Raw genomic sequence first — 19,986 nt, 5'->3', positions numbered from 1 at the left:
TTGAGAATTTCACAAAGATTTTTATGATGCAGGTCTACCTTGCTCCATGGGTCATTTCATGAGCGTAGTTGTACAATCCAATGATTGCCTTCCTTTCTTCAATTCGAGAGAGCAGTATCATTAGTGTTGTATAGGTTATGATCAAATCTAAGTAGTTCTTTGTTAAATCAAAGTTTACAGTCTGGGGGAAAAAAACATCAAGTTTAACTCCTTCCTATTTTACAAACTTTTAAACACACATACACACACACAGCAATCTTCATAGCAGCTACTGAAAGCTAATAGTTTTCTATAGTTATTTATTTTATTCCCATTTTTGAAGTTCTAATTCATTTCACCAAAAACATGTAAAATTTGGGAGTTACAAATAGTTTTGTGTTTGTGACACAATTTTATGGATGAAAAAGAGTTCATTATCACCCTATTCAAACTAGTAACAGTTTAAAAGGATAACCAATACCAAAATAATATGAAACACTGGAACCAGTCTCACTAAGCAAAAAAAAAAAAGGAGTATTAAGTAAATGAAAAAATTTGCCACTAAGTCAATGGAGACATTTTTCACTTTGACTTCCTATATTTATAAACCATCTCACTGAGAAAGATTCTATCAAGTATGCCTTTTACAGAGAAAAATATTATCCACTTAACTTTGCTTAATTGGACCTACTAAAATAAAATACTAAAATTAACAACTACCATCCAATATGCACAAGACTTATATTCAGAGAATCAAATAAACAAGGTAAAAAGAGAATGCATCTTAACTCTTTACCTTGAAAAACAGTGCAAAACAATCCAAATTAACAATGCTAAAACTTGCCGAGGCCGGTTTGGCTCAGTGGATAGAGCGTCGGCCTGCGGACTGAAAGGTCCCAGGTTCGATTCCGGTCAAGGGCATGTGCCTGGGTTGCGGGCACATCCCCAGTGGGAGATGTGCAGGAGGCAGCTGGTCGATGTTTCTCTCTCATCGATGTTTCTAACTCTCTATCTCTCTCCCTTCCTCTCTGTAAAAAAAAAAATCAATAAAATATATTTTAAAAAAAAAACAATGCTAAAACTTAATATACACGTCATAAATGTTCTCTAAAGAAAAGCATTTGGTCCCCTTAGTTCTACTAGAAATAGTGAGAACTGGGAATTTTTCTGAAAATAATACTTACAATATCGAAGAAGACCTGGCAAACATCAATAGTATTGAGTAATTCACAAACATGGTCCTGAAAATAAAAGTTTATTTTAATCTTTACCTATATATATAATATTAAATTCAGAAAACACACACAAATAAAATGTATTTTAGAATTTAGTTCTACAAGAATTCTAATTTTATTATCTACAAATGACAAAGCAATTTGCCAAGTTAACAAATATCAAATCAACCTCAGAAATGTTAAATTTTATGTACTAAAATACATACCTTAAATTCCATAACATCTACAAATGTGAAGTAATATAATGCCAGATTTTTCAGAATCTCTGATTTTTCTTTCTGTAGCTGTGCAAGCTGTTGCTGTAAACACAAAATTAAAATGTACTGTTCACTGAGAACAAAAATATTTAACTTTACTACAAACTATCTTCTTTTATGATTGCTATATGAAAACACAAGCTTTTAGAACAGTATTTCTAGATGATTAACATTTTTTTTAAAAGCCAAAATACTTGAGACAGCAATTGCCTATAGTGATCAGCAACTGACAGTGTGAGGCTATAAAACAAACCAAAGCAGATTAGTACCAAACTGAACTACTAAATTGGAAAATATTAGGAAAAAATAATTTTCAAATAAACTTTTTAAAAAATTAAAAACAACTCATGAGCATGATCACATTACTAGAAGTAGAAGAAAAGAAGGTGAAAAACATTATAACTTACACTACAAAAAACAATGTTATAAATTTGTGACTTACCAAAAAGAACATCCAGGCAAAGCCACGTTACGCATGCAAAATAAAATGTAGATACAAACATAAAATACAGTAAAGGTTCCCTGACCAGATCCACAAAACACAATAATACATTAAACAAAAGCAAAACACCACAACAAAAAAAAAATGAGAAAGAAGCAAAACTAGAGTTAAGACACTGGTAAACATATGAGAGAGGTAAATGTGAATACAAAAGACAATTATTATTTCAATCAATTGTATTATTAAATTTACAAGTCCTAAGTTTTCTTTTTAAAACAACTATTGATATAATTTCTGAAAAAAAATCCAACCATATTTAATGCCCTATATCAGTGATGGCGAACCTCTGACACGCGTGACACGCAAACTCATTTTTTTGGTTGATTTTTCTTTGTTAAATGGCATTTAAATATATAAAATAAATATCAAAAATGTAAGTCTTTGTTTTACTATGGTTGCAAATATCAAAAAATTTCTATAAGTGACACGGCACCAGAGTTAAGTTAGGGTTTTTCAAAATGCTGACACGCCGAGCTCAAAAGGTTCGCCATCACTGCCCTATATCATAAGACTGCCAGAATTCCAATAAAAACACTTAGAACATTGATACTGAGTGTAGTCTACAGAACAGCAGCATCCACACCTATCAGGCACTTGTTAGAAAAGCAGAATTTCTGGCCAATCTCAGACCTATTAAATCAGACTCTGCCTTTTAACAAGAAGTCCAGGTGATATGAATGCACATTGCACATTAAATGTCTGAGAATCACTAATTAAACGAGAAAACATGGGAAAATGGTTCAATATCAAATTTGCTACAAAAGCCCTCACAATGTTGAGGTCCTCTTAAGTACAGTTCTTTGTTATACTTACACAAGGGAGTTGGGAAAAGAGGTCTCTCTATATATAATTGCATTAAACCATTATACAAGCAAGAATATTCAAAACAGTGAGCATAACATCAAGAAAAGATTCAAAAAACTATAAGACTATTTAAAGCAACAAGCACAGCAGTCTGGTAGACCCAACTATTACAGAATAAACTACCCTAAATACTGCAGTCCCTAAAGCTATTTAAAGAAATAATTTTGTCTGGAAAACATCCCTAAATAAAGTATCTCATTTCATCCCCCAAATGTCAAAGGAAGGTATCCTATATAATAAAAGCCTAATATGCTAAGTGTCGGACCGTTCAACCAGTCACTATGACGTGCACTGACCACCAGGGGGAAGACACTCTGACTGGTAGGTTAGCTTGCCTCTGGGATCCAGCTGATCAGGACTGGGTGAGATGGCCAGACATGCCCTGGACCCTCCCACAGTCCCTCCCCGGTTCTGATAACCCCAATGGGGACTGGGAGAGATGGGCCAGACACGCCCTGGAGCCAACTTCCCGCAGTCCCTCCCTGGCCTCTAAAATATTTCTTCTAATTAATTTCCTTTCAATGTGCACAATGTACAGGGCCTCTAGAATGTTTATAGTGATAAGTACCTATTTTTAGCTTTACCTATGAAAACAGTTTATTTTGAACAATATATCTTTTTCAAAATAATTCTATGCTTACATGTACATTTTTAATCATTACCATTCACAACATCAAAAATACTTTAATGTGATTCTATTTCATTAGATTATACTATCTTTACCTTGTTCAACAACATTAAACATTTATGACTGATGTCGTAGTCCTCTTTCCTCCTTTTCAGAATTTTAATTTTGAGTTTTGAAAATATAACAGATGAAAGTAGACTCATAATAACAGGATAAGAAGCAAGAGTATAATTTAGTTGCTACTGAGCTTAATTATTTTTTTTAATATATTTTTTTATTGATTTTTTACAGAGAGGAAGGGAGAGAGATAGAGAGTCAGAAACATCGATGAGAGAGAAACACCGATCAGCTGCCTCCTGCACATCTCCCACTGGGGATGTGCCCACAACCCAGGTACACGCCCTTGACTGGAACCGAACCCAGACCCCTTCAGTCCGCAGGCCGACGCTCTATCCACTGAGCCAAACCGGTCTCGGCATGAGCTTAATTATTAATAGTGCCTCTTTTCCATTTCAATTCTAGTTTGGACAAAAAATGACACAGTTCCCATATACTTATTATGCGCCTTAATGATCTTTTATACCAGTGGTTCTCAACCTTCTGGCCCTTTAAAACAGTTCCTCATGTTGTGACCCCAACCATAAAATTATTTTCGTTGCTACTTCATAACTGTAACTTTGTTACTGTTATGAATCGTAATGTAAATATCTAATATGCAGAATTGGTCTTAGGTGACCCCTGTGAAAGGGTCGTTCGACCGCAAAAGGGGTCGCGACCCACAGGTTGAGAACCGCTGTTTTATACAAACCTTCATTTTACATACTCAGACCTTACTGCCCCCAGAAGTTAAAAGAACCTTCCCAAGATTTTATAACTACTTAATTACAGGGCCAGGATTGGAAATTTCATCTCCTTATACCTAAAAAAAAAGTATTCTTTCCACATTCTACATGCCCAACACCTCCCTTGTTAATCAAACATCATTATGGTCTAAATTTCTCATTCAACTTTATTTCCCCTAAAACCATATATATCTGGCCTCTATAGTGGCTAAATAATTTACTAAACTAATACATGTCTGAATTCAAAAAAGTCAAGTTTTCAAGGCCCTACACATTTTGGCCCTAATTTACCTTTCCGATTTAAATTTCTCCTATACCCACTCACATGCTATATATACACTGTATCCAAAACTATTGACTATTTTCTGTACGTATCTCATGTTTTCTTTACTGTTTCCTCTACTGAGGTATCCTAATTCCACCAGTTATATATATATATCCAAATCCCACTACTCCTAAACCACTTAAAATGTTAACCACATTTTCAAGAAAACAACCCTGATTGAACTCCTTTCCTGAATGTAAATAACATCTCCCTCCTCTAAATGTGTGTAATTTCTAATAGTATCACTTTCTGCCTTATATTCCAGCTATCTCCAACATGTAAGACAGTGTACCAACTTTGATTTTTAATCTCCATAACCCCTATCTTACAGCTCTGCAAATAAAAAAGTGTCCAATATTAACATCAATCAGTTGAGTGATCATAACTTTTATTTAGAAGACTTTCACATGTCACTGTCAGATGACATGTTTTGTTTGGTAGGTGATGCTAGAAAGCCTACCTCCTATTATGCCACTGTAGCTAAATGACTTAACCATTCAGAGCCTAATACCCTCATCATCAAAATGGAAAATGATGTGTACAGTTAGCCAAGATAATGTACATGAGGACATCTAACAATGCCTGGCACCCAGAAACTGCTCATTAAATATTAGGTAAATATCAAATAGGGCTCACAAATCACTTAAAAATAAGCAAAAATAAAGTTACTTTATTTTTTAATATTTTTATTGATTTCAGAGAGGAAGGGAGGCAGAGATAGAACACCAATGATGAGAATCATTGATTGGCTGCCTTTTGCAGGCCCCCCAATGGGGATTGAACCCACAAACCGGGCCTGTGCCCTGACCGAAAATTGAACTGTAACCTCCTGGTTCATAGGTCAAGATGCTCAACCACTGAACCACGCCAGTCGGGCAAAAATAAAGTTATTTTAAATAATCCCAATACTACTCATAATATTTCTAATAAGAGCTGACATTAGTTAAGTATGCACTCTTTGCCAGGCATTGTTCCAAATATTCTGGAAGTATCTCACATAATCTTTTCAACATCTCTATGTTACAAGTATCTTCCCTATATAATGAAAATAAATTTCATAAAGCTTTGCATGAAAGAACTCAACTGTAACAACAAAGAAAAAAGATATCTTCAACTGCTTCAATTGCAAAAAATAAAAGGCTACATTTTAGTTCTCAAAGTGAAGGAGAACGACTACAAAAAAGTATTTAACTTTAACATCCAGAACAAGGTTTACTTAATTCATCATCTCATTGTTTTATAGTAAATAAAAAGCAGGAGCCCTGGCCAGTTTTGCTCAGTGATTAGAGCATCGGCCCTCAGACCAAAGGGTCTCAGGTTCGATTCTTGGTCAAGGGCACAAACCTCAGTTGCAGGCTCCATCCCCGCCCCGGTCAGGGTGCAAACAGGAGGCAACCAATCGATGTGTCTCTCACATCAATGTTTCTCTCCTCCACTCTCTCAAAAAAAAAAAAAAAATCAATGGGAAAAATATCCTCCAATGAGGATAAAGAAAAAAAAAGCAGGAAATGGTTTAAGAATGGAGATCAGTAATAAATTGTTTGATGTTACAGAACAGAATATTAGAAAAGCAAAATTTTTAGAGGAATTTATTCCATTCACTTTAAAAGCATATCATGAATACACAGATTAAGTATATTAGCAATGTATATGTGTACAATGCTTTCCTTAAAATTTCTAAGTATGGATCAATATTATTAACATTCAAGTAAAATGTATAAAAACTTAAGCAGGATAAACATGAGCCATGAAGACTGCAAATTAAGATCATATCATTATGTGAAAAAATCTTCGTAATTAATCTTTGTACAATTAAAAAACATTTTCCACACCAAAATAAGTATCTAAAAGATTGATTGAAATTTAGTGTTTACTGGTTTTCATTGTTTCAAAGATAAAGTACTGGCAAATTACAATGAGGAATTACTGCCTACTAGAGCCAACTCACTGATTTTCAACACAAAAAAGTTTAGCTGTAGCTCTTTATTCATCCATTTTAATTACTTTCTTTCATTATCCAAACTGGTTATGCATAATAAATTACTTTCCTGATCTAAATTATTCTAGTTGTTTGCTCCTTTTTTAAAAACAACCAAGTACAGAGCTTGGTTTCAGGGAAATGTTTGTTCAATTTTCTTAGTATGATATTCTAAGCCAGACTTTTTAAAATAAGAGACCTCTTTTAAGGAACTGTTCACCCTAGCCAACAACTCTCATTGGGACTACTACAGCAGCCTCCTAACTGGTTTCTGTACTTCTGTTCTTGCCTCTTCAGTCTTCTCCACATGGCAGCAAGACAGTGGGCATTTTAAAGCAATATACTACCCTGAAAAAATAATTCCAGGGACAGTTATGTAAGATATTAACACTGGGTAAAGATAATATGGCAACTCTTTACTATTTTTGCAAATTTTCTTGGTCAATTATTTCAAAACAAAAGTATTGTGGGTTTTTTTTAAACTCCAATGGTTTTCCATCATACTCACAATAAAACACACAGTCCTTACTAGAAAAAAATCTAAAGAGGACCCCAGCCTATCTCTAAGACCTAATCTCCTTTCATGATCCTACAGCCTCACACCACACTGGTATATTAGCATCGGCCCTTCAGTTTTCATCAAATTCACCAAGCGTGGGCCCACCCCAGAGCCTTTGCACTTGCTCTTTCTCATGTCTGAGATGCTTTTCTCTACTTCTTCACATAGCAGTGCTTCTTCACTTCACTTCTCTTCAGAGAAGCCATTGTTAAGCACTATATAACTAGGAGTACTCTTATCTAAAATAAGTTCCACAGTCATTACTCTCTAACTCCTTATCCTGCTTTCTATTTCTTTCCACTTCTCTCCAAATAAAAATATTTATTCATTTTAGCCTTTTGTTGTCCAACATTCCAACTTGAATTTAAATTCCATGGGGGCAAAAAGGTCCATAGGACTCTCCTTTTATCACATACAAATGATTCTACTGGCAGTCAATATTTCAGAAATGTATTTTTCTGAGCAAAGGATAATACATTTTAGGAAAAGTTGTCTTAACACTAGTCTGCAAATAAGCATTTCTGATTGTTTAAGCTTTGTTACTAAATTTAATCCTCATTAACTAATTTTCAAGGTACATTTTTTATTGTGGCAAAATATACATTAACATAAAGTCTACCATTTTAATGATTTTTAAGTGTGTAGTCACACTTAAAAATGCATTTGACTTGTTGTGCAATCATCACCCCCATAGTAAACTCAATAAGCTTGATCATAGTGAGAACCAAAAACCTTATTTATAAACTTTGTTTTTTTCTAAAATACCATTTCTGGTTGAAAAATAACTTGTTTTTTCAGCTTTACAGATGTATAGTTTGCATACCATAAAATTTATCCATCATAAATGAACAATTAAATAATTTTTATAAATTTATACAACCACCAACCCTATCCAGTTTTAGAACATTCCCATTATCTCAAAAAGTTCCTATGTTCCTATTTATAATTAATCCTGCCCTTACCCTCAGCCCTAAGCAACTACTGATCTGCTTTCTGTCTCAGTAAGTTTGCTTTTTCTAAACATGTCCTATATAATAAAAGGCTAATATGCAAATCGAACCAACGGCGGGACGACCGGTCGCTATGATGCATACTGACCACGCTCAACACAGGAGCTGCCCCTTGGTGGTCAGTGCGCTCCCGCAAGGGGCAACCGCTCAGCCAGAAGCCCTGAGCTGGGCTCACGGCTGGGGAGCGCAGTGGCGGGAGCGGGGGTGCGAGTCTCTCCCACCTCCGCTGCAGTGCTAACGATGTCCGACTGATGGCTTAGGCCCGCTCCCCATCAGCCGGACATCCCCCGAGGGTTCCCAGACTGCGAGAGGGCTGGGCTGAGGGACCCCCCCCCTCAAGTGCACGAATTTCATGCACTTGTATCCTATAAAATGAAATAATATACCTGGCCAGTGTGGCTCAGTTGGTTGGGTGTAGTCCCATGTACTGAAAGGTTACTGGTTTGATTCCTGGTCAGGGCACATGCCGAGCTGCAGGCTCCATCCCTGTTAGGGAGCATACAGAAGGCAGCCAACTGATGTTTCTCTCTCTCCCCCTTCCTTTCTCTCTAAAAAATCTATTAAAAAATATTTTTAAATAAATAAAATAAAATGGAATCATACAATGTATAGTTTTTTGAACCTGGCTTCCTTCAATTAGCCTAATGTTTTTGGAGTTCATCAATGTTGTAACATGTATCAGTAATTTGTTCCTGTGAACTGTTAAGTAGTATAATGTTACATGCATATATCATATTTTGTTTATTTATTCATCAGTTGATGGGCATTTGAATTGCTTCCAGTTTTAAACTATCATATATAATGAATGCTGCTATAAACTTGCCTTCTTGTGGACATGTACTTTCATTTTTCTTGGAAAAATTTCTAGTTCTTAGGTGTAATTCAAAGATGCAAGTGATATAAAAGGCAACCTCTAGATAAGTGAAACGTTACTTTAATATATCATTCATTTAGCCAACAAATATCCCAACCTATTATATTGTTAGACATTGTGGAAGAAGCTGGGGGTAAAACTATGAATAAAACTCTGCCTCTGCCCCTACATAAGCATATATTCTAGTGATGACTGCATATGTAGACATACAGGTAACTTTTTTTTTTTTAAATAAATAACCAGTTTTAGAAGCTGATAACACAACTAACCTCTAGGTGCAAGGTTCAAGGATGGTGAAAAACTACGATGATTAATTTCCACATGCCTGTCAAGACAAAGACCCTCATCAACTGGTAATAACAAAAAACAGGTTAAAAACAAAACAAAAAAATACACAATAGTATGAAAAAGACTACAAAAACAAAGATCAGAGCTTCTAAGAGTGGTAAGGATGGTGAATAAGACAGGAAGTTTAAGTGGGGCCTAGAACCGAGAGCACCCAAGGATTATTTTTGTTACATGATTACATGTTGACAGAATGGTGGCTCATGTTGAGTTTCTCCATTGGCAGGCCTGTAAACAGGAATAAAGTTTATACTTAAACTACCTTGGCTTCTTACTGGCCTTTTTGAACATCTGTTTTTCTTGGGAAATCTGAAGACAAGGTGAAGTGGCATCAATGGAAAATAATTTCCACTCAATATCTCTAAATACCCTTTTAATACCCTACTCTCATCAATTCTTTGAGCTCAGAAGGACCTCGTATCCATTCACCCTATCATCTTTTTACTGTCACTCACCCTCTCATGTCTTATTTCCTTTTTTATCCATTTTAAGATTAAATGCCCATCATTCTATGACTCCCTTTGTCCCTCTCTACCTCTACAACTGTCTGATAAAACCCACCGCAGGAGAAAGCATACACCTATGCTGATTCAAACTCAACCTGAATTCATGTTCATTAACCATAACTGAGTAGCAACATCACTCCATTTTCACTGTCAATATACTTTCCCACTCTCCTCAATGACTATTCTACTCCTCCTCTCTCTTAAAATACTCAATAAATCTTCTTCAACTTGATTCTGTTTCATGCTAGCCTGAACTCTAGACATCTACAGATGCTCCCTGACTTAAAATACGGTTACCTCCAGACAAACCCATCCGAAGTTGAAAATATCGCAAGTCAAAAATGCCTTTAATATACCTAAGCTACTGCATATCATAATTTAGCCCAGCCTACCTTACCCATACTCAAAACACTTAACATTCACTTACAGTTGGGCAATATCTATTAGTGTCTCTTGTTTCCTCCTCTTCTTCTCACCAGAAACAAGAGACACAGATATTTTGCAGACATGACCGGGTGAGAAAACACAATACACACTATCTAAAAATGCTGGCAACACAGTACACTATAGAGTATCGGTTGTTTACCCTGTGACTGCCTTGCTAACAGGGAGCTACAGCTCGCTGCCAGCATCCAGCATCAGAAGAGTGTCTAATCACGTTACTAGCCCAGGAAAAGAGCAATATTCAAAATTACAAGTACAGTTGCTACTGAATGCATACTGCTTTCACACCACTGTAAAGCAGAAAAATCATAAGCCAACCCTTAAGTGGGGGACAATCTGTATACAACTGGCTACTCAACATCTCCACTCACATTTCTAGTAGGCCTCTCAAACTTAACATATCTAATATTAAGCTATTGTACCCTCAATCCCAAACCTGTTCTTCTTGCTTCCTTACCCCAGTAAATCTTTACATGTGTTCAAACCAAATTCCTTGGGGTCTTATTTCTCCCCCAATTCACCTCACTCCCCTGTATCTTCAAATATCTGCCCTAATGCCTCCTCCGTAGTAAGGCCCTCCCTGGGCATCATTCCTTTTTGTTGCTGTTGTTGTTACTGTTAATCCTTACCCAAGGATATTTTTCCATTGATTTTTAGAGTGGAAGAGAGAGGGAAAGACAGAGGGAAACATCAATGTGAGAGAAACACATGGATTGGTTGCCTCCTGCATGAGCCCTTACCAGAACTCACACCAGGGAGGAGCCTGCAACCAAGGTACATGCCCTTGACCTGAATCGAGCCCGGGACCCTTCGGTCCACAGGCCAACACCCTATCCACTGAGCCAAACTGACTAGGGCTTCCCTAGGCATCATAATAAATTAGCACCTCCCCACTATCACATTTGTTCATTTACTAAGCTTTATTCTTCTTCTTAGGCCCTGGCCATTGTGGCTCAGTTGGCTGAGGGTCCTCCCATACATCAAAGGGTTGCTGGTTTAATTTCCAGTCAGGTCAATGCATGGGTTTCCGGCTTGATCCCTGGTAGGGGGCATGCAGGAGGCAGCCAATCATTTCGCTCTCACATGGATGTTTCTTTCTCCCTCTCCTTCCCTCTCTCTCTATCTCAAAAAAAAAAAACAAAACAACAACAACAACAACAAAACACACCTCATTCCTAACTGGTATGTTCTATTCTTTTTTTATGGTCTATCTCTCCAGCAGAATGTAAGCTCTATAAGAGTAATGATTTGTTTATTCACTGCTGGATTCCCACTCTCAGAACAGGACTTGGATCATAGAAGGCTCTCAATAAATGTTTTTAAATAAAAAGTTAAATGATAAGTGAAGGGGACTATGGAAACACACATGCAGCACTTAACCTAATTTGAAAGGATTAGAGAAGGCTTCTCTGAAATAGTGATACCTAAGGATAGACCTGAAAGACAAGAAGTTAGCTTAGTGAAAGAAAGAATGTTCCAGATAGTAAAAACAGCATAAATAAAGGCCCCGAGGCAAGAGAAAACAGGCATGGCCATTTATGCCAAGAAATTATATGAAGCTCTCCCAAAATAAAATAATCTTTTTTAAAAAGAAGCAATTAAATATATTTTTTCCCTATGTCCTATATATGTTCTACTCTACAGTAGGCAATGAGGACTGAGTATATTATCCTACATATACTGTCCAATGAGTGCTAGGAAGAATAAAGGAAAGTAAGTGTTTTGAAACTTCATTCTTTAGTTTGTTGTAGTTTATTTTCCTGTCTTTTATTTTGGATCTTGGCAAGTAACTTCTGGTCTAACAACAGGTAAAATCGGACCTCCCATGAAAAAATAAGCTACCATGCTAAAAGTACTCAAAGGGTACCCAAAGTGATTAAAAGCCCCTTCAAAGAAATAACCAATCAAAAAAAAAGGCAAAATTAAGGATTAACAAGTGATTAGGTTCTGGTAACATCCTTTGCTACTGTAAAAGGCATCACAATCATCATTGCAACCAAAGGATTGGTTAACAACTGTTTGAAATGTAGCTAAAAAACTATCACTAGAAGCAAGCTGTAACTTCAGCAAATTTGAAGAAAATGCAAAGATGAAAATGCAAATGCCAGGAATGCATCTCCTTGGGGGGCTATGCTGTGAAACCCTAGTATAATGCTCACTTGCAGACTCATTTACAAAAAAAAAAAACAGAAAGCTGCCTTAAGCTAAAATGGATATGATAGTAGTTTAATATAATTAGAATATATAGTACACAAGACTCACAAAACTATTTGATTTTAAAATAGACGTGTTTTGGGATCCTAAGAACCAAAGAATGAGAATGACGAAAGCTGAAAAATACATTTATACATAAATTCTATACATAATTTTAGTGGATTTCCAAACTCCATGAAAACTCAGTGTGAAAGTTCAAGTGAAAAGCATTACATCCAGGACAATAAAAAGAACTATGTCCCAGGATGAAAGTATGCAGCAGGCTTACACAAACTGTCCAGAGGAGAGTTAGAAGACAGAGGGTTATAGGAGAGTGGACTCCAGAAAAAATGGAAATCTTATACAGAAATCTTATCGACCTATGAACCAAGAGGTCACCGTTCAGTTCCCTGGCAGGGCATATGCATGGGTTGCAGGCTTAATCCCCAGTAGGGGGCATGCAGGAGGCAGCCAATCAATGATTCTCTCTCATCATTGATGTTTCTATGTCTCTCTTTCCTCTCTGAAATCAATAAAAATTTAAAAAATAAAGTCAGCATATAATTCAATCTCAGAACACTTATGATTACAAAACCAAAAGAAATCATTAACAATCTTGACAACATAAAAGTATAAGAGACTGGTATTATCACCATTTTAGAGATAAGAGCAGAGTACTTGAGATGTTAAATGACTTGCCCAAAACCATTCAGCTAAGTGGAAAGACCAAATTCAAATTCTGTTTTATTGATTCCAAAGTCCATCCTCTTAACAATATACAACCATCGTAACGGAAGCCATGACAAGACAAGAATGCCCTCTTAGAGTTTAACTCAGAACAGATTAGTTTCCTTACCCTTTCCCTCCACTCCTAACTAAACCACAGTGCATGTGTAAAGGGCCTCCCTACAACCATCCCCAATATCACCACCCCACCCCCAAAACACATTTATATGTTTAAGAAGCTGGGACTTTTATTCTTTTTCCAGGTTACTTTTAGTAAAGCATTAATGAGATGTATTTGTTTAGTTCTACTACAAAGTAGTTATTTTTTTAACTAATAACAAAAAGTTTTTAAAAAGTGTTAATCAGCTTGGGTCCTGACATAGATCTAAGACAATGTCTGAATGAATGAAAAGTTAGCTAAGTTACAGTCTATCAAGATGGTTCATTCACTCATCAAACATGTATTTAGTACCTCTTACATGCCAAGCACTAGAGAGAAAATATGGTGTTTAAAAACAGACTCTAACACTGTGTCTCTGAACCAACTTTAGAATGACAATCATGATAGTTTTAGAGTCACTTTATTTTGTATATCCCTGAGTGACCTTGTAAGCTACTTAAATAAAAATATAACTTGCCTGGCCAGTGTGGCTCAGTGGTTGAGCTTCAACCTATGAACCAGAAGATCATGTTTGGATTCCTGATCAGGGCATATGCCTGGGTTGCAGGCTTGATTCCCAGTAGGGGGTGTGCAGGAGGCAACCAATCAATAATTCTCTTATCACTAATGTTTCTCTCTCTCTCCCTCTACCTTCCTCTCATAAGTCAATAAAAGTATATTTAAGCCCAGCCAGGATGGCTCAATGGTTGAGCATCGACCTATGAAGCAGGACTCCTGGTCAGGGCACATACTCAGGTTGCAGAGCATGCAGGAGGCAGCCAATCAATGATTCTCTCTCACCATTGATGTTTCTATATCTCTCTCCTCTCCCTTCCTCTCTGAAATCAATAAAAATATTTTAAAGTATATTTATATATATATAACTTATTATAGTATCTTATAATACTGTGTTCCTTGAGAGAAGAGATAAATAATATCTATAACATGAAATATTCCTATAAAAGTTTGAAAACTTATTTTTCAACTTATTTTAATAATGGCCTGTACCTTAGTCCAGAACCCTTAAATTACTCTTGTGGTACTCTTCTCACTAACATCTTCATTCTTAGGGAGTTCAGGCCTGATTCAATATACATAGACAATAATTTATATCATTTTCCCATTATTTTGGGAATAATATGAAAAATGTTATACTAAAATATACAATAAATAGGCAAGTTCCATAATAACGCTTTTGTGCCAGATATTTTTACTGTTTCAAAACCACAAACTAGCTTTCAGATATAAATACAACATAGGGAGACAGAGGGGGAAATTAAGTTTTAAAATTTTAGAACAAAAGTTTCATTAAAAAGTTGTAACATACATCTGAACATTTGCTTAAAATTCCTTTTAAAATTTCTTGGGCAAAACAATCTTTACCTGTTAATAAAATAAGGAGTTTCTAATATTTTCTCTATCCAGGGACATAACAAATTCTCCTCTATATGCTCACAAGAAAACTATGGGAGCCCTGGCCAGTGTGGCTCAGTTGGTTGGAGTGTTGTCCAATACACTGAAAGGTCACAGGTTTGATTCCCCATCAGGGCACATACCTAGGTTTTGGGTTTGATCCCCTATTGGGGTACGTGCAAGAGGCAATCGATGGATGTTTCTCTCTCACATTGATCTCTCACCCCTCTCTCTCTTTCCCTCTCTTCCTCCCTCTCTTCCTCTCCCTTCCCCTCTCTCTAGAATCAATAAAAACATATCCTCTGGTGAGGATTTAAAAAAAAAGAAAGCTATGGGAAACAAATTATAAAACCATTTGACGGTTACACTTTCAAAATAATGGAAGATATCACGTTATAGACAAATTAAACAATCTCTCAGCTGAGAAATGATTTCCTTAATCTGAAATTAAATGAGAAAATCTATTAACTCTATTAAAATACATAGCTTGTCAAATACTAGACACTCAACAAGTGGCTGTTATACTTATAAAACTGGTATGTCTTTTATTTATTTGACTTTTACTTATTTCATCTGCTTTGAAGCTTAAGAAGCATTTAGTTCAACACAATGTCCCAGGAAACAAAACCATTCCTCGGCCCAAACATTCCCTAAATCCAGAATTGGGTACAAAAATTTATAACTGGTCACAAAGGGGCCTGAGCAAGATAGTAAAGTGACTCAACGGAGTCCAACATCATCACTGTTGAAGCCATGTTAAGGACCAATCCTGCTAGCTGTCCAAAATGCCCTCCTTTGTTGTATACCAGATATCTATGTGTTCACAGCTTCTAATGGGATTGAAAAGCATGGGGGTGGGAACAGTTACCAAAGAAATAATCAAGAATTAACAATTCCTGGCTGCAAAATAAGGATCTATTTTATAAACTTCAGAAAAAAATTTTTGCTGGATTTTTCACTGACACAATCTCTCTCTTTTCATGAAGAACGCCTTTTCTGAAATCGGGGACAAGTAGTGCTGGTATGGCACGAATCCGAACAGAAACAGTGCTAACCAGTCATTCTCCTGACCCCTGAAATAAAGTAAGCATACTCTGTGATGACTCAAAACCAGGAATAAGAAGAAAAAAAAGCCTACTGTGGTATCAATACCATTTCTTCAGCACACTCAGTAGCCAGAAATCTTCAAGTTCCTAACAATCTCTAATGCTACTATTATTCCCAGTCCTTAAACCTCCATGAACTATGTCTATGAATTTAAAAAAAAAAAAAAAGGACGCCCTAACTGGTTTGGCTCAGTGGATAGAGCGGCAGCCTGGGAATGAAGGGTCCCAGGTTCGATTCAAGTCAAGGGCATGTACTTTGGTTGCGGGCAAATCCCCAGTAGGGGGTGTGCAGGAGGCAGCTGACCAATGTTTCTCTCTCTTCGGTATTTCTAACTCTCTATCCCTCTCCCTTCCCCTCTGTAAAAAACCAACAAAATAAATTTTTTTAAAAATAAATAAATAAAAGACTGAATTCCTCGTTTCTTATTTCCTAACCTAGGAACTTCTCACAAGAATTTTGTCAGGCCGAAACCGGTTTGGCTCAGTGGATAGAGCGTCGGCCTGCGGACTGAAAGGTCCCAGGTTCGATTCCGGTCAAGGGCATGTACCTGGGTTGCGGGCACATCCCCAGTAGGAGATGTGCAGGAGGCAGCTGATCGATGTTTCTCTCTCATCGATGTTTCTAACTCTCTATCTCTCTCCCTTCCTCTCTGTAAAAAATCAATAAAATATATTTAAAAATAAAAAAATAAAAATAAAGAAAGAAAGAATTTTGTCAGGCCCAGATCAAAACTGAGATCACAAAACTTCACAAATACCAATTATATAGGACTTAAGCAGATTAAAAAAAAAAACACACACAACAAAAACAGACTAGCATTCATTACACAGAATAGCTGTAAAGGCCATATGACAAAACAGAGTTTCCAAAGAAAACAATGAGTAAATTCTATAAATGATCATAACATTCAACAACTTTGAACAATTGACTTTATAGGTTAGATATAGAATCACCGTATGACCCAGCAATTCCACCCTAGGTAAATAGATGGTTGGGCAAAAGTAGATTTACAGTTGTTTGTATGGAAAACAATACAATAACTAATAAATAATAATCCTATACAACAGAAGCCTAATATGCAAATCGACTGAATGGTGGAACAACGGGTGGCTACGATGCACACTGACCACCAGGGGGCAGACACTCAATGCAGGAGCTGCCCCCAGCCCCCAGGCCCCAGGCCAGCCAAGGCAGGTGCCAGCGGGGGCCCCCTGACCACCCCACTGGTCACCCCACAGATCGGCCCTGATCACTGGCCAGGCCTAGGGACCCTACCGGTGCACAAATTTCATGCAACAGGCCTCTATAACAAGAATAAACTGTTTCATGTACTCACAATTGTAAACCTACTTTTGCCCACCTGTATATCCAAAGGAAATGAAAACATATGTTCACACAACTTTTACACAAATGTTCATAGCAGCTTTATTCATAATAGTCAAAAAAGCAGAAACAACTTAAAGATCAACTGATGAATAGATATATAAAATGTGGTACATCTATACAATGGAATATTTTTGGCAATAAAAAGAAACAAAGTACTACTGATACATGCTACAACTTGGATAAACCTTGAAAACCTTATGCTAAGTGAAAGAAGCCAGTCAAAAAACACCACATATTATATGATTCTACTTATTTGAAAGTTCCAAAATAGACATTCAGACATAAAATAGATTAGTGTTTGCCTAAGGGCTGGGGGTTGGCAGGAGTGACTGCTAACGGGTCCAAGGTTTCTTTTTTGGGGTTATAAAATGTTCTAAAATTGATTGTGGTGATAGATGCACAATTCTGTGGATACACTAAAAACCACTGAATTGTATACTTTAAATGGGTGAACTGTATGATACACGAATATCTCACTAAGGCTGTTATTTAAAAAATCAATTTGTGCTCCAAGTTGAGAAGTAAAAACTATTGAAAAAAAACAGCATTATTATTAACAGTTTGCCCAGAAAATCAAGAACAGCAAAAATTCCTTATTTACTTTTTAACAAAAGTTTTAACAGTGCTTCCATTAAAGTGATTATATATTTAATCAGATCTTGCCAATTTGCTAAGACCTCATACTTCTGAACTATGCTTATTCTGATGGAAATTTACACATACATACTATATAAAAATTCATTTTAAGGATTCTCTAAAGAGCTCAGAGATTTTGAGCCATGAGAAAGAAGTGTACTATATGAAATTAAATGTAAGACAGATGTTCATTATAAAATCTTTCTTATTCAGACTGACTATATAATCTCTCAGATAAATTAGCTAATAATGTTAATTACTAAGAGCTCTCCAAACAGTGTTCTTATTAAGTGTGTGCTTTGAATCACCATTTGTAATGAGGAACTGAGATACCGTGACATACCATGATAAAACATAATCTTCTATGAAACAAAGAGAGGCCTTTATTAACCTTCACTTAAAAAAAAAAAAACTTTGAAAAAAAAATTCTTTAAAAATCACTTTACCAGACTTATTTATCAATTCTGACTGGTATTTTTCCCTCTCCATTAAAATGTTTTAAAGTAAAAGTGGTGTCAACAGGCTAACTACAAATCTTCAATGAGCATACATAATTTGAGGAAACCAAAAGACAACAAAATATTTTTCAACAGTGCTTCTTAAAAGTAGGGAGATAATATGTAAGAGGAAGTTTCTAGACTAAGTTTGTACATAAAGAAAAAAGATAGTAAAGATTATAACATGAGGCTATCAAAGACAAAACTAAGTAAAGGAGAAGACATGCGGAAAGTTTCTAAGCCAATAAAATTTACATGAAAAGACCAATGTAAGGTGAAAAACAACTCTAATTTTCTAAAATTAGATATTCATTGATATTATAAATAACTACCAAAAGATATATAAATTTGTCAGGAAGATTTTTAATATGACTATATTTCAATATACTAAGAAAAACTTCCTCATCTGAGAAAAGTAATATGGAATAATAAAGATCTTAACAATATCATTTATTATATTATTAAATTTGAGAAATGAGTTTCTCAATTATAAAGATACTAAAGAAACAAATATATTTTAAAGTTAAACCTAATTACTAAAAACAATACAAGCTCTACTTTCTACAATAAAGATAAATTTTAAAAAGACACTAACATCAAAACAAAGTTAAATTTATAACTATATGAAAAAACTCCCCAACTAGTCATGCAAATATTTGAAATATATACATATCTTATTACCTTACTCTCTGTTGCAACTTGAAAGGGAAGTATATAAGAAATTAAAATATTATGTTGTGTGTAATAAAATGGCAATGTAGTTCAGAGTCATTTTTTTCCAGTTTCAGAGATAAGAACATTGTCTCTAAAAACCCTTAATCAATTTATGTAATTTATATATCAGAATATAAAGAAGTAGACAAATCAGAGCAGTCTACTGATCATTACTTTCCCTTAATGGCTAAATAAAATAATACAAAAATTTAGATGACTTACATTGTTGTTTCGGGTTTCTACAGCAGGGAACTTTCTGACTATGAATTTCACAGCAGATTCCAGATTTTTGTCAATAAGGTAGGATGGCTTTGCCTTGGGGTCTCCGCATGCCTATAAAACAACAGTAATTTAAAAAGTGAAGTGCATCCTTCTAAAACCAAGGAACAACAGTAAATCTGTAATCAGAATTTAGAGAGATATTTATTGTTTTTTGGTGAGCAGGTGATAAAATGAATAGGCAAAGTGCAGGGATTGTCACAGCTGAAATATGCAATGGGAGACAGTACAGAGATGTTCTTCTACTGAAAAAAATGCATGGAAAGTTTTAAAGCAGTTAACGCAGAACAGCAGTGAAGGAAAAAGCTCAAACCTAAAAAAAAAGAAAAAGAAAAGAAAAAGGAAAAAAGTTCTTGGTTTGAGGTAGGATTGTATTCATCTGAAGCTAATAAAATATTACAAAATTAAATATTCAGAAAAATACTGAAAATGTTTCTAAGTGTTATAAAGTAAAAGCTTGTTTACATGTCTTTCCAAAATGTTTTCCTCATTCACTTAAACAAGAGCCCTAGTTCAAAAGAACCGGA

The 19,986-nt window shown here is 35.6% G+C and overlaps 1 protein-coding gene across 1 annotated transcript in view; it reads right to left on the bottom strand.

The window, feature by feature from the left end:
- Nucleotides 1-19,986, bottom strand: part of LOC139015180 (nck-associated protein 1) — a 71,182-nt gene that overhangs the window by 40,125 nt on the left and 11,071 nt on the right. The window contains exons 3-6 of the mRNA XM_070422629.1: nucleotides 19,403-19,513; nucleotides 1,421-1,513; nucleotides 1,164-1,220; nucleotides 39-181 (exon numbers count right to left, since the gene is read on the bottom strand). Of these exons, the coding sequence (XP_070278730.1) occupies nucleotides 39-181; nucleotides 1,164-1,220; nucleotides 1,421-1,513; nucleotides 19,403-19,513 (404 nt within the window). The remainder of the gene's footprint in view (nucleotides 1-38; nucleotides 182-1,163; nucleotides 1,221-1,420; nucleotides 1,514-19,402; nucleotides 19,514-19,986) is intronic.

This window comes from Myotis yumanensis, unplaced genomic scaffold, assembly GCF_028538775.1.
Source record: "Myotis yumanensis isolate MYYU_CA2020_CCGP unplaced genomic scaffold, mMyoYum1.0.hap1 SCAF_8, whole genome shotgun sequence".
Lineage (NCBI taxonomy): Eukaryota > Metazoa > Chordata > Mammalia > Chiroptera > Vespertilionidae > Myotis > Myotis yumanensis.
The sequence above is the reverse complement of the archived record's forward strand: the minus strand, read 5'-3'. Positions and strand labels throughout refer to the sequence as shown.